Raw genomic sequence first — 16,627 nt, forward strand, 5'->3', positions numbered from 1 at the left:
ATGAGTGAGGATGATTAGATCTGCTTAGAATTAAACAGTCTATATTCTTTGGCTCTAAAAGATTGTTTTATGTTATAGCAATAATGATAGATTATATTTTTTTACTGTAAAATCTTAAATATCAATACCAAATTAAAAGTGAAAGTTTGCATTTATTTTGCTCTTTAGCGATTCTTGGTTTTTTCCCATCTTTGTTGAGGTATAATTGACAAATTAGAAATTGCTTATATTTAAGGTATACAACTTGATGTTTTGGTATACATTGTGAAATACCACAATCAAGCTATAATATTTAACATATCCATCACCTCATATAGATTTCTTTCTTTTCTCCTTTTTTAAAATTTTGTGGTAAAACAGTTAAGTTCTATCTTCTAAGCAAATTTCAAGTATATAGTACTGTATCGTTAACTATAATCACGTTGCTATCCATTACTTATGCAGAACCTAACTTGTATAACTGAAACTTGATTCTCATTTTGATTTTAAAATAGAGTCAGCTTATGTGAGCACTATTAATTTTGACACAGTTTTTTAAAATTAAAAGTTACGAACAAAATTTAATCAGTGCTTAAGAATACATGGTAAAAGGTAGAATTTTCCCTTATGTCCATGCCCATCTTCCCTCCTTTCACTACAAAGTAATTATTTGGTTCATAGCATTTCAGACCTTATATATTGATACATGCCAAATTTGTTTTTACATAAAGGATTCAAACCTTAAATATTATTCTTTGGTTTACCTTTTTTACTTTGTTGTAATAGTTAATCTAATACTTTTTTCCTAATATAACTGTACAGAATTGTATATCAAAATGATTGACTTTATCCTTAAATCATGATACTGTGTCATGATATAATTAGATGTGGGTCCTTCCTTCCACCTTCCTCCCCAAATTAACTTTTCCTGGGACTCAGATATTTACTAGCTCGTGCAAGTTTTTCTTGATACTATGTCTAATTATAAGAGTCCATGCTATCAGAACACTTTATAGTTGGTGCTCTCACATTGTCTTTTCCTTTACCTGGATCTGGAGTGGGTCAGAGCTCTGAATCTTTGGCCTCTGAATCCACTTTTGAGTGCGTCACAGACTTTCACCTTTTACAACTCCTGAACTGATTGTCTTGTTGCAACAGTGTGTTTTTCTGATTACTTTAGTGATCAAATGCAGTCTTAGTATTTAAATGTCTGTGCTTTCCCAGGGCTTTTATTATTCTTATCCCTGCTCACTTTCTTTTCCTAAGACGACTACGTAAGCCCAGATTATACTGTACTGTCATCCATCTTTCTGTCCCTCCCAGCTGTGTTGTATTCTGAGATCCTAAAATGGGTATGTAAAGGAAGTAGATGGTGACAGTTACTGTGAAGCATAACTCTGGATGACTCAGAAGATGGTAAGCATGTGATGTAGAGTGGCTAACCCTAGGTTTTTGGTCCTTCTTTGCTGATCACTGAATTTAGAGGCAGGATGATAGGAATGAATGTGAACACTCTCCTGTCATCTTTTTGATAATCTTACAGTTCTTTCATAAGGTAGAACTAATACCACTGGAGTTTGTGTCTCTTAGTTCTAATATTTTCTTGCCCTATCCTAATCATCATTTGCCACCTCCCTTTAGGGTATGCTCATAAATGAGCTTCACTTGAAAAAAATATGTCAGCACCATGGCCAGAGGCCCTGTCTGAAAAGGGGGGGTGTGCACTGAAGGAGCTATCCTTTCACTCAGTGCTGACTATCCAGCAAGTTTTTCTAATTCCAAGGTTAAACAAAAGCAATGGTATAGATGACAGGTCACCTAGGGAATCTCATCCAATAAATATCTTCAGGATAGACTTGAACCTGGACATCCTGCCTAACTTGAATGTTTGTTTTAGCCCTATCCCAAATATGTAAGCAGGGTAAATACCATCTCAGCATGGCAGTATAAGAAAAATCTGTATAAAAGAGCATTTAAAAGGACCATAGCTCAGAATGACCATCATCAAAAAATCTACAAACAGTAAATGCTGGAGAGGGTGTGGAGAAAAGGGAACCCTCTTGCACTGTTGGTGGGAATGTAAATTGATACAGCCACTATGGAGAACAGTATGGAAGTTCCTCAAAAAACTAAAAATAGAACTACCGTATGACCCAGCAATCCCACTCTCAAGGCATATACCCTGAGAAGACCATAATTCAAAAAGAGTCATGTATCAGTGTTCATTGCAGCTCTATTTACAATAGCCAGGACATGGAAGCAACCTAAGTGTCCATCGACAGATGAATGGATAAAGAAGTTGTGGTACATATATACAATTGAATATTACTCAGCCATAAAAAGAAATGAAATTGAGTTATTTGTAGTGAGGTGGATGGACCTAGAGACTGTCATACAGATTGAAGTAAGTCAGAAAGAGAAAAACAAATACCATATGCTAACCCATATATATGGAATCTAAAAAAATTAAAAAGGTTCTGAAGAACCTAGGAGCAGGACAGGAATAAAGACTCAGACATAGAGAATGGACTTGAGGACACGGAGGGGGGAAGGGTAAGCTGGGAGGAAGTGAGAGAGTGGCATGGATGTATATACACTACCAAATGTAAAATAGATAGCTAGTGGGAAGCAGCCGCATAGCACAGGGAGATCAGCTGGGTGCTTTGTGACCACCTAGAGGGGTAGGATAGGGAGGGTGGGAGGGAGACGCAAGAGGGAGGAGACGTGGGGATATATGTATATGTATAGCTGATTCACTTGGTTATACAGCAGAAACACACCATTGTAAAGCAATTATACTCCAATAAAGATGTTAAATAAATGAATTAATTAAATAAAAGGACCATAGCTAATTCTCCTCAAAGGAAATTCCCACAAAGTGCTATAGCTAAGTTCAAGAAAGATCTACCAACTTTCTTAACCTTCCCTGTTTAGTTAACAGAAGGTAAGAATGGCAGGAAGACTAGGAGATTTAGTATATATACTGCTGCCACTAAGTTATCCCTGGAGCAGCATGAGCCCTCAGGTACTAGTGTAATCCTGCCGGTCAAGCACACTGCAGTGAGCACATTAAGAACTTGTTTCTGCAAGTGCTTCTCCTGTGCTCATCAGTGACAAGGGAATGTGTCAGCTTCCCTGAATAGGGCAGAGAAGACTAAAAACAGTAGCAAGGGAATGGGGACTATAACTAGGATAATATATTTACTGAGAGCATAAAACTTCATCCCATTCTACTAGAACTTATTCATGAATCTGGATCTTCTCACAGTGGAAGAAGTAGAGACATACAGTTTCAGCTCTAGGAAATACAGAAATACTTAGTTTTCTGGGCCTTTTTTTTTTTTTTTGGATAAAGAATCGTTATTCTTTGCAGATGAGTTTTGAAAAATTATGTCAGTCTTATCCAAGCCTTTTTTGGCTCTGCCAACTCTGATTTTACTGTCCTTTCATCTAATCTTTTCTTTGGTGCCAACTGAACCTCACCTTTCATTAATCCTAATTCACTGCAGTCACTGTTTTTAGTCTTCTCTTTCTCTCTTAAAGGGCTTGCTGTTGCTATATATATATTTGTATCATAAATAGGGTTGAATACCCTTGGAAGCATACCAGATGAACATAAAATAATAAAGCAAAGTAATACAAATAAAAAACTTTGGGAAATTAACTGTAGTCCTTGCTTCTGCACTTGTTGACCTTACCAAGTCACTTATAAAGTTGATATATTAAATATATATTTAGATATTTCTTTTTCAAAGGGCCCTATTGAGCTCTAAATTTCCAAAGCCATCAACTTCTCAAAATACATCTTAATTTAGTTATACAAAGTATGCAGTTTACATTGTTGATCACCACTTCCCTCTTGAAGTGTTGTCCCTGTTTTCTTCCCCTGGTTTTATTGCTCTCTCTTGGATTCTATTCCAGTCTTCAACATCTTTCTCAGTCTCTTACTGTGCTCCTCTTTTTCCATTTACTTCTTTTTTTTTTTTTTTTGCGGTACGAGGGCCTCTCACTGTTGTGGCCTCTCCCGTTGCGGAGCACAGGCTCTGGACACGCAGGCTCAGCAGCCATGGCTTACGGGCCCAGCCGCTCCGCGGCATGTGGGATCTTCCCGGACCGGGGCACGAACCCTTGTCCCCTGCATCGGCAGGCGGACTCTCAACCACTGTGCCACCAGGGAAGCCCCTCCATTTACTTCTTAAACATTTATAATACAAGTTTTACTTCCTGACCACATCTCCCTCTTCACTTCTCCTGGGACATTCTGTTCCCCATAGTTTCATCTTTGATTTTTTTCTAACCCCTCTCCAACCCTTCATCGCTGCTCCCCAGCAGTTGATTCTCCATCAGACATGTCTTCTATAAATGTGTTTAATTCTTTCTTGTCTTCACACCACTGTGTTAATCCAGACTCATTTTGTTTCTTACATGGACAATTGCAGTTGCCTCCAGTTAGGTTTTCCTGCCTTTGTCTTTCCGTACAATCACTTAGCCAAAGCTGAAACTCAGGATGACATGACTACTCATCTTCTGTCCATATGCCACAATCTCCCTGCATTGTTCATGATGTTCCCTATAACTGGACTGCTCTTTGTAGCATATTGACTCATACAGTTTAAGCATTCTTTGTAACACTTTACCTTGTTTTTGAAGTATAGTAAATAACCCTTATTCTCTGTTTCATTTAGTGGTGCATTTTGATCATCCCATTAGTATGACTGTATAGTTTCCCTCTTTAGACTGGAAATTTTGTGGTAGCAAGGGTTATGTTTTATCTTGGTGTCTTTGGAATTAACATAAAGGGATAAGAAGAAAAACAATAGAGTGGAAATTTGATTTTGATTTTTGTTTTCCACAAGTAAGACCAGCACCTGTTTAATAATGGATAAATACCAGATAGAGTTCATGAGATACACCAGCCAGTGAGGCACAAGATTTTAGTTAGGTTTTAAACTGCATTGTTCCTTAATTCTGTTTTGATTTTTTTCTTCTAGAGTCTCTCAGAAGATAGGAATGTGCGAGACGTGCTGCAGAAGCATTTCAATGTCAGCAAAAGCCTGCGGTCATTACACACGCTGCTGGTTTGTATTAGTTTTATTTTTATCACTCATTTCTTTCACCAGGTAATTATGTTCTGATGGGAATTGGTTAAACCTCTAGATAAATTTTGGGAAAATAAACATGTCTACTACATTAGGTCTTCCAATCCATGAATATGGTACGTCTTTTCTTTTATTTAGTTCTTCTTTGATTTCTTTCATCATCATTTTATAATTCTCACCTCACGGATGCTGTACACGTTTACAGTGTATACCTAAGTGTTTAGTTTCCTGTGGAGCAATTTTAAATGATATTTTGTTTTTAATTTTGGTTCTAGCATGCCCATTATTAGTGTACAGAAATGTGACTGATTTTTGTGTTGATGTTGTATTCTGCAATGTTGCTGAACTAATTTATTTTAGGACTTTTTAAAACAAATTCTTTGAGATTTTCTATGTAGATAATCATATCATCTGCAAATAAAGAGTTTTATTTTTTTCCTTTCTAATTTGTATATCTTTTCTTTCTTTTTCTTGTCTTTTTTGCAATGGCTAGAACTTCTTACACTATGTTGGATAAAAATGGTGAGGGTAGATAATTGCCAGTCTTAGGGGGAAAGGATTTAGTCTTTTACTGTTAAGTATGATATAAGCTGTAGGTTTTTAATACATGTTTATTATCAAGTTAAGGTAATTCCCATCTATTCCTAACTTGCTGAGAGTTTATTATGATTGTGTTGGATTTTGTTAAATGCTTATTCTGTATCAGTGAATACGATCTATGACTTTTCTTCTTTAGCCTGTTGATATGTTGAATTACCTTGCTTGATTTTCAAATCTCGAACTAGCTTTACATGCCTGGACAAATCCTACCTGGTCATGGTCTTTCACCCAGTAATCATATCTTAAGCTTAAACAGTATCAAGAAAGGGGTACTTAATTGTTCTGAAAAGTAAAGTTTTTCCTTCTCTTAGAGTATTTGATACTAGTCTAATATTTCTAGAAAATTATTTATTCATTATTACAAAAGGTATGGCAAATACCTTTCAAAGAGAAAATAATTTTGGTTTCCTGAGTTTCTTCTTGATCACTTCCATTTATAATAATGGGTATCATTTATTAAAGAGCACGAGTCAGGTGACCTAGTTACTTTGCCAGCGTTATGTCGTTATATTAATCCTGTTTTTTTTTTTTTTTTTTAATCCTGTTTTTTAATCTTTGGATGTATTTTATCCTTACCTTTGAGGAAACTGATGCTCTTTGAGGTTAAGTAACTTACCCCAGGTCACACAGCTAGTAGATGGCAAACCCAGGACTCAAATCCAAGGCTGTCTGGCTTCAAGCTTATCATAACTGCTTTACTATATGGTTCTGCCACTTTTTACAGATTCTCCTTCTCCATTTCTGGTCTTGCTTAGGAAACTTAAGAGTGTTTTCCTCTCTATATACTTTCCCTCTCGTTAGCACATCCCCCTCCAATTTATCAAAACCACACTGCCATTTTCAGCAACAGCAACAGCTGTCTTTATCACAGAAGTATTACAGGGACTAAGAATTTTTAGAGTAGAGATTTTAGTTATTTATGGACCAAAATTAGACTTTATTTACTAGCTTACGGTATATGCAGGATACACACACACATGTATATACATAAACACACACCTTCATTATTCTGGGAAAATATCTCTGCCTCAGAATTGTCAACATGAAAAACCATTGTTTTGCCAGTTTCCTATATTCTTAATTCAAGGAGATGACTCAATTTTTGTTTGGGGTTTTCTAATTTAAGAAAACTTTTAGAATTGGTGGAAATTATAAAGAAAAGAGAAAGACCTGACTGAGATTAAATACAGTTTGGATAATTTTTCAACAAAAATAGATCAGTTATACACATAGAAAAAACACCGTCATTGCATAGCCTAAAGTAAATTTCAGGTTGATAAACCTAACTTTATGTAGAAAAACAAAACTTTTTTTTAAATTACAAGAAACATATAAGAGAATACGTTTGTATTCTTGAGGTAGGGAAACATTTCTTACAGAAGTTACACAGAGCACAAGTCATAACAAAAAAGATGGTTAAAGTTAATTACATTGAATTTTTAAATGTCTAGACACTGAAAAATACCATAGATGAAGTGAAGACTGATAAGGAGAGGAAAAATGGAATGTGTATAATCATCAACACTGTCCATAATATATAAAGAGCTTCTACAGTAATCAATAAAGGAATGAACTGACCAGAGGGCAGACAGCAGAAGCAAGAAGAACTACAATCCTGCAGCCTGTGGAACAAAAACCACATTCACAGAAAGATAGACAAGATGAAAACGCAGAGGGCTATGTACCAGATGAAGGAACAAGATAAAACCCTAGAAAAACAACTAAATGAAGTGGAGATAGGCAACCTTCCAGAAAACGAATTCAGAATGATAGTGAAGATGATCCAGGACCTCGGAAAAAGAATGGAGGCAAAGATCGAGAAGATGCAAGAAATGTTTAACAAAGACCTAGAAGAATTAAAGAACAAACAAACAGAGATGAACAATACAATAACTGAAATGAAAACTACACGAGAAGGAATCAGTAGCAGAATAACTGAGGCAGAAGAGCAGATAAGTGACCTGGAAGACAGAATGGTGGAATTCACTGCTGCAGAACAGAATAGAGAAAAAAGAATGAAAAGAAATGAAGACAGCCTAAGAGACCTCTGGGACAACATTAAAGGCAACAACATTTGCATTATAGGGGTCCCAGAAGGGGAAGAGAGAGAGAAAGGACCAGAGAAAATATTTGAAGAGATTATTATAGTTGAAAACTTGCCTAACATGGGAAAGGAAATAGCCACCCAAGTCCAGGAAGCAGAGTCCCATACAGGATAAAACCAAGAAGAAACATGCCAAGGCACATAGTAATCAAATGGGCAAAAATTAAAGACAAAGAAAAATTATTGAAAGCAGCAAGGGAAAAATGACAAATAATATATAAGGGAACTCCCATAAGGTTAACAGCTAATTTCTCAGCAGAAACTCTACAAGCCAGAAGGGAGTGGCATGATATACTTAAACTGATGAAAGGGAAGAACCTACAATCAAGATTACTCTAACCAGCAACGATCTCATTCAGATTCGATGGAGAAATCAAGAGCTTTACAACAAGCAAAAGCTGAGAGAATTCATCACCACCAAACCAGCTCTACAACAAATGCTAAAGGAACTTCTCTAAGTGGGAAACACGAGAGAAGAAAAGGACCTACCAACACAAACCCAAAACAATTAAGAAAATGGTCGTAGGAACATACATATCGATAATTACCTTAAACGTGAATGGATTAAATACTCCAATCAAAAGACACAGGCTTGCTGAATGGATACAAAAACAAGACCCATCTATATGCTGTCTACAAGAGACCCACTTCAGACCTAGGGACACATACAGACTGAAAGTGAGGGGATGGAAAAAGATATTCCATGCAAATGGAAATCAAAAGAAAGCTGGAGTAGCAATACTCATATCAGATAAAATAGACTTTAAAATAAAGAATGAGACAAGGAAGGACACTACATAATGATCAATGGATCAATCCAAAAGAAGATATAACAATTATAAATATATATGCACCCAACATAGGAGCACATCAATACATAAGGCTAACAGCTATAAAAGAGGAAATCAACCATAAAACAATAATAGTGGGGGACTTTAACACCTCACTTACACCAAGGGACAGATCATCCAAAATAAAAATAAATAAGGAAACAGAAGCTTTAAATGACACAAAAGACCAGATAGATTTAATTTTATTTATAGGACATTTCATCCCAAAACAGCAGATTACACTTTCTTCTCAGATGCGCACAGAATATTCTCCAGGATAGATCACATCATGGGTCACAAATCAACCCTCAGTAATTTTAAGAAAATTGAAATCATATCAAGAATCTTTTCTGACCACAGCGCTATGAAATTAGAAATCAATTACAGAGAAAAAAACATAAAAGACCACAAACACATGGAGGCTAAGCACTGAGTTACTGAGTAACCAAGAGATCACTGAAGAAATCAAAGAGGAAGTTAAACAATACCTAGTGATGAGTGACAATGAAAACACGATGATCCAAAACCTGTGGGATGCAGCAAAACCAGTTCTAAGAGGGAAGTTTATAGCTATACAAGCCTACCTCAAGAAACAAGAAATGTCTCAAATAAACAGTCTAACCTTACACCTAAAGGAACTACATAAAGAAGAACAAAAAAAAATCCAAAGTTAGCAGAAGGAAAGAAATCATAAAGATCAGAGCAGAAATCAATGAAAGAGAAACAAAGAAAATAATAGCAAAGATCAATAAAACTAAAAGATGGTTCTTTGAGAAGATAAACAAAATTGATAAACCGTTAGCCAGACTCATCAAGAAAAAGAGGGAGAAGACTCAATAAAATTAGAAATGAAAAAGGAGAAGTTACAACAGAAACCGCAGAAATACAAAGCATCCTAAGAGACTACTACAGGCAACTCTATGCCAATAAAATGGACAACCTGGAAGAAATGGACAAATTCTTAGAAAGGTATAACCTTCCAAGACTGAACCAGGAAGAAATAGAAAATATGAACAGACCAATCACAAGTAATGAAATTGAAATAGTGATTAAAAATCTTCTAACAAGCAAAAGTCCAGGACCAGATGGCTTCAGAGGTGAATTCTATGAAACATTTACAGAAGAGCTAACACCCATCCTTCTCAAACTCTTCCAAAAAGTAGTGGAGGAAGGAATGCTCCCAAACTCATTCTGTGAGGCCACCGTCACCCTGATACCAAAACCAGACAAAGATACTACAAAAGAAGAAAATTACAGACCAATATCACTGATGAATATAGATGCAAAAATCCTCAATAAACTACTAGCAAACAGAATCCAACAACACATTAAAAGGATCATACACGATGATCAAGTGGGATTTATCCCAGGGATGCAAGGATTCTTCAATATACACAAATCAATCAATGTGATACACCATATTAACAATTTGATGAATAAAAACCATACGATCATCTCAATAGATGCAGAAAAAGCTTTTGACAGAATTCAACACCCATTTATGATAAAAACTCTTCAGAAAGTGGGCATAGAGGGAACCTACCTCAACATAATAAATGCCATATATGACAAACCCACAGCAAACATCATTCTCAATGGTGAAAAACTGAAAGCATTTCCTCTAAGATCAGGAACAAGGCAAGGATGTCCACTCTCACCACTATTAGTCAACATAGTTTTGGAAGCTTTAGCCACAGCAATCAGAAGAAAAAGAAATAAAAGGAATCCAAATTGGAAAAGAAGAAGTAAAAGTGTCACTGCAGATGACATGATACCATACATAGAGAATCCTAAAGATGCCACCAGAAAACTACTAGAGCTAATCAATGAATTTGGTAAAGTTGCAAGATACAAAATTAATGCACAGAAATCTCTTGAATTCCTATACACTAATGATGAAAAATCTGAAAGAGAAGCTTAGGAAACACTCCCATTTACCATTGTAACAGAAAGAATAAAATACCTAGGAATAAACCTACCTGGGGAGACAAAAGACCTGTATGCAGAAAACTATAAGACACTGATGAAAGAAATTAAAGATGATACCAACAGATGGAGAGATATACCATGTTCTTGGACGGAAGAATCAATATTGTGAAAATGACTATACTACCCAAAGCAATCTACAGATTCAATGCAACCCCTATCAAATTACCAATGGCATTTTTTACGGAACTAGAACAAAAAATCTTAAAATTTGTATGGAGACACAACAGACCCTGAATAGCTAAAGCAGTCTTGAGGGCACAAAACAGAGCTGGAGGAATCAGACTTCCTGAGTTCAGACTGTACTACGAAGCTACAGTAATCAAGACAATATGGTACTGGCACAAAAACAGAAACATAAATCAATGGAACAAGATAGAAAGCCCAGAGATAAACCCACGCACCTACAGTCAACTAATCTATGACAAAGGAGTCAAAGATATACAATGGAAGAAAGAGAGTCTCTTCATAAGTGGTGCTGGGAAAACTGGACAGCTACATATAAAAGAATGAAATTAGAGCACTCCCTAACACCATACACAAAAATAAACTCAAAATGGATTAGAGACCTAAATGTAAGACCAGACACTATAAAATTCTTAGAGGAAAACATAGGAAGAACACTCTGACAGAAATCACAGCAAGATCTTTTTTGATCCATCTCCTAGAGTAATGGAAATAAAAATAAAGAAATGGGACCTAATGAAGCTTTTGCACAGCAAAGGAAACCATAAACAAGATGAAAAGACAACTCTCTGAATGGGAGAAAATATTTGCAAATGAATCAGCAGACAAAGGATTAATCTCCAAAATGTATAAACAGCTCAATAGTAAAAAAAAAAAACAACCCAATCCAAAAATGGGCAAAAGACCTAAATAGACATTTCTCCAAAGAAGACATACAGATGGCCAAGAAGCACATGAAAATTTGCTCAACCTCACTAATTATTAGAGAAATGCAAATCAAAACTACAATGAGGTATCACCTCACACCAGTTAGAATAGGCATCCTCAGAAAATCTACAAACAACAAATGCTGGAAAGGGTGTGGAGAAAAGGGAACCCTCTTGCACTGTTGGTGGGAATGTAAATTGATACAGCCACTATGGAGAACAGTGTGGAGGTTCCTTAAAAACTAAAACTAGAACTACCATATGATCCAGCAATCCCACTACTGGGCATATACCCAGAGAAAACCATAATTCAAAAAGACACATGCACCCCAATGTTCACTGCAGCACTATTTTACAATAGCCAGGTCATGGAAGCAACCTAAATGCCCCTCAACAGACAAATGGTTAAAGAGGATGTGGTACATATATGCAATGGAATATTACTCAGCCATAAAAAGGAATGAAATTGGGTCATTTGTTGAGGTGTGGATGGATATAGAGACTGTCATACAGAGTGAAGTGAGTCAGAAAAAGAAAAACAAATATCGTATATTAATGCATATATGTGGAACCTAGAAAAATGGTACAGATGAACCGGTTTGCAGGGCAGAAGTTGAGACACAGATGTAGAGAACAAAGGTATGGACACCAAGGGGGGAAAACCACGGTGGGGTGAGGATGGTGGTGTGCTGAATTGGGTGATTGGGATTACCATGTATACGCTGATGTGTATAAAATTGATGACTAATAAGAACCTGCAATATAAAAAAATAATATAAAATTTAAAAATTAAATTAAAAAGACCACCTAAGGCCAGTTTAAAGGAGCGCAGGCCCTGCATACACCCTGATCCTTATCAGCAACCCTGGCCTTGAACCATTGTTATAAAACTACTCACTAAATCCTCCCAGGTTGGGACCCACAGTTTTCAAGGGCAGGAGTCTGCTGTCTCCCTCTTTGCCTGGCAAAGCAATAAAGCTATTCTTTTCTACTTCATCCAAAACTCTGTCTCTGAGATACAATTCAGCACCAGTGCACAGAGCTCAAGTTTTTGCATCCCGACCATAAAAAAAAATAATAATAATGAAAAATAAAGGAAAGAACTAAGAATATGAATGCAAGCAATCCACCATTGTAGAATCCCACATGACTTATAAATTGCAAAGATATTTAACCTCTCCAGTAATTAGGGAAATGGTACAATTTAAACTTTACAGTTAAACCCTTTTTTCTCCCAGTCTGGTGGGTGTCAAAAATTTATGTCTGGGGCTTCCCTGGTGGTGCAGTGGTTGAGAGTCCGCCCGCCGATGCAGGGGACACAGGTTCGTGCCCCGGTCCGGGAGGATCCCACCTACCACAGAGCGGCTGGGCCCATGAGCCATTGCCGTTGAGCCTGCGCGTCTGGAGCCTGTGCTCCGCAACGGGAGAGGCCACAACAGTGAGAGGTCCGCGTACCGCAACAATAACAACAACAAAAGTTTATGTCTGATGATATGGTGACTGTTACGTTTATTGCTGCTAGTAGTGTAAATATGTGTAGATACTTTGGAGAGCAATATGGAAAATTAGGTATCTAGAGAGACTCAAATACACAAGAAGACATGTACAAGATTGTTTATTGCAGCCTTGTTTATAGTCCCTCCCCCAAAATGACAATTACCCATCAATAAGGGAAAGAATAATTAAATTGTGCATATATACAAAGGAATATAACAAAAAAAAAGAATAAACCACAATTGACATCTGGACATAGATGAATTCTCATGACAGATGTTTAGTGAAGAAAGAGTAGCATTAAGTACAATATGGTATTTATATAAAAGTTGAAAATTACTTTATATTGTCTAGGAATACAAAGATATGTAGTAGAAGGATGAAGACTTGCATGATTTTTTTGCATGGAGAAGAGTAGAGAGTCCAACCAGGGCAAGAGACAGGAGCTTCAACTCTGTAAGTTTATATTTTGTAAGCTGAGAAAGTGGTCATGGATATTCATTATATTATTCTCTTGCCTTTTTATATGTCAAAAATATTTCATAATAAAAGGAAAAAGAAAAGGTAAGAGAAAGGGAAGGAGCTACTGGGTACCTGGATCCCTCCCAGTATGGAGAATGAAGGACAAGGATTACCAAACTTTTTTGTTCAGTTAAAGACCCTGGGCCCTGGTTAAAAAAGGGAGAGAGTTCAAGGCAATAGAAATAAAAGGAAAAATAAACAAATGGGACCTAATCAAACTTACAGGCTTTTGTACAGCAAAGGAAACCATAAACAAAGCAAAAAGACAACCTAAGGACTAGGGGAAAATATTTGCAAATGATGTGACAGACAAGGGCTTAATTAAAATATACGAACAGATCATACAACTTAATAATAACAACAATTAAAAAACCCAATCGAAAAATAGGCAGTAGACCTAAATAGATACTTCTCCAAAGAAGGCGTACAGATGGTAACGGGCACATGAAAAGATGTTCAACATTGCTAATTATTAGAGAAATGCAAATCAAAACTACAATGAGGTACTGCCTCACACTGGTCAGAATGGCCATCATTAAAAGGTCTACAAATAACAAATGCTGGAGAGGGTGTGGAATGTAAATTTGTGCAGCAACTATGTTGGTGGGAATGTGAATTCGTGCAGCTGCTATGGAAAACAGTATGGAGGTTCTTCAAAAAACTAAAAATAGATTTGCCATGTGATCCAGTAATCCCACGCCTGGGCATATATTTGCACAAACCTATAATTCAAAAAGATACATGCAACCATATGTTCATAGCAGCACTATTCACAATAGCCAAGACATGGAAACAACCTAAATGTCTATCGATAGATGAATGGATAATGAAGATGTGGTACACATATATACAGTGGAATACTACTCAGCCATTAAAAAAAGAATGAAATAATGCCATTTGCAACAACATGGATGGACCTAGAGATCATCATACTAACTGAAGTAAGTCAGAAAGAGAAAGACAAATACCATATACCATCAATTATATGTGGAATCTAAAATATGACACAAATGAACTTACCTACGAAGCAGAGACAGACTCAGACATAGAGAATAGACTTGTGGCTGCCAAGGGTGAGAGTGGGGTGGTGGAGGGATGGATTGGCAGTATGGGATTGGCAGATGCAAAATATAGGTAGAATGGATAAACAACAAGTTCCCACTGTATAGCACAGGGAACTATATTCAATATCCTGTGATAAACCATAGTGAAAAAGAGTGTATATATATGTATAACTGAATCACTTTGCGATACAGTAGAAATTAACACAACATTGTAAATCAACTATGCTTCAATAAAATAATTTTTTTTTTAAAAAAGGGAGTTTCTAGTGTTAATGTCCCAAATATTACATGGTATAGACTTACACTAAGAAATTACTCATTGTTTACCTGGAATTCAAATTTAATGAAATGTCATGCATTTTTACCTGCTCACCCTACTTATATGACTAAATTTAAATGCTGAGTCAATTATATTTCAATGAAAAATAAATTTTAAAAAAATTATAATTTAGATGTTAGGGAAGTTACAAATAAATAAATGCAGAAGTTTTTGTTAGTTGTTGGACAGAGAACTTGCTACATGGAGGCAACTTGTCCTTGCTTTCAAGGAGAGTTGTTTCTTGGTATAATTTTTTTTTTTTTTAATACAATTGAATATAAAGTAGCTTACCTCTATCACTTAAGACTAATAACCTGGATTGGTCGATTGGGTGGTAAGAAAGTTTTTACAAGTCACACTTCTGCCTTTTTGGTTTGGTTTAGTCTGGGGCTTTAAATAGTAGTCTTACTTATTTTTGGTCTCTTCTCCTCACCCTACTCCTTCTAAAGTAGTTTTCTTTTGAGGAGTTGTAAACAAACAAGATATGCAAATGGAAAGGGGTAGAGAGAGCAGCAAGAAATTTTTAATGCTTTACATTTATACAGTTACATGACATATGAACTGAAATACTGTATTTTAATAGAGCTAAATATGAGAATACCTTTCCCAGGCATTACTGTTTACTCTTTCATAACTCTCTGAATTAAGAAGTTTTGTTCAGTAATACCTCCAAAGTGCCTAAGTAAATATGCAGTTGTTTTTCTGATCTGCATTTCCTTAGATGCTTGCTTTAAATCGTGTAACACCATCACACCCATTTATGACTGCAGCAGATCTGATGGAGGCAAACCAGCTGTGTAGCATGGACTCTAAAGCAAATATTGTACATGGTGAGAAACCTGCTTAATTAGTAGTTTTTTAAATGTGTGAGTTTATATAATGGTATGATTTTCAAAATTATAATTAACATTGGGTATAGTATTTTATATACAGAATACTTTTATATCCATACGTCCGTCCTTTAACTCAGCCCTTTAAAAGGTATTGTTCCTCCCATTTAAAGTGAAAGGAACTCGAGGCACTGCCTCACTTGCTACATTGTAAATCCAGCTGAGACTGTATTGCAGGTGTTCTCATTGCACCAAGTGCTAATGAAGAGCACTGGCTTTTAGCCATTTGGGGTTCACTATCCCTTTTGAGAATCTAATGAACCTTCTCCTCTCCAGGAAATAAAAAAATTAGATATAATTTCCAGGGGATTAGAGATTCTGAATAATCGAGGGCCCTGTGTAATTTTAAAGTTACATCATAATTGCAGCTCTGGTTTATGTGGTTAAGTGTTAGATAGTATTGTCTCGAATCCTTGTACCATCTCTGGAAGTTTAGAAAGATCCTCTTTTACATATATGAAAACTGAGCTCAGGGAGGTTGAGTAACTTTCTTAAGATTATTCAGATAATAGTGACTGAAACACATTTGAACCTAGAGGAGTGTCTTGACCTCCCTCCACCCCTCAAAACCATAATCTTTCACTTTATCCTTCTATTTGAAGGAAAGTTATTTCAGTCTTATGTATCAGTAAATAAACTATACCTCATAGTTTGTTCCCCTTTTATTATAGGTCTGTCAGTCTTGGAAATCTGTCTTATCATAGCAATGAAACATTTAAATGACATATATGAAGAGGAGCCCTTTAATTTTCAAATGGTTTATAATGGTGAGATGAGACATTGGTATTTTCTAACACTACTACCCCCACTGCTTATTTGAAGCTACTAATGCTGTCATTGCTTTCTG

General features: G+C 36.1%; 1 protein-coding gene across 4 annotated transcripts in view; it reads left to right on the forward strand.

The window, feature by feature from the left end:
- Positions 1-16,627, forward strand: part of ORC4 (origin recognition complex subunit 4) — a 100,384-nt gene that overhangs the window by 76,672 nt on the left and 7,085 nt on the right. For all 4 annotated transcript variants that reach the window (XM_032637485.1, XM_032637484.1, XM_032637486.1 and 1 more), the window contains 3 exons: positions 4,971-5,057; positions 15,612-15,720; positions 16,452-16,547. In XM_032637485.1, coding sequence (XP_032493376.1) covers positions 4,971-5,057; positions 15,612-15,720; positions 16,452-16,547 — 292 coding nt within the window. The remainder of the gene's footprint in view (positions 1-4,970; positions 5,058-15,611; positions 15,721-16,451; positions 16,548-16,627) is intronic.

This window comes from Phocoena sinus, chromosome 7 (assembly GCF_008692025.1).
Source record: "Phocoena sinus isolate mPhoSin1 chromosome 7, mPhoSin1.pri, whole genome shotgun sequence".
Taxonomy (NCBI): Eukaryota; Metazoa; Chordata; class Mammalia; order Artiodactyla; family Phocoenidae; genus Phocoena; species Phocoena sinus.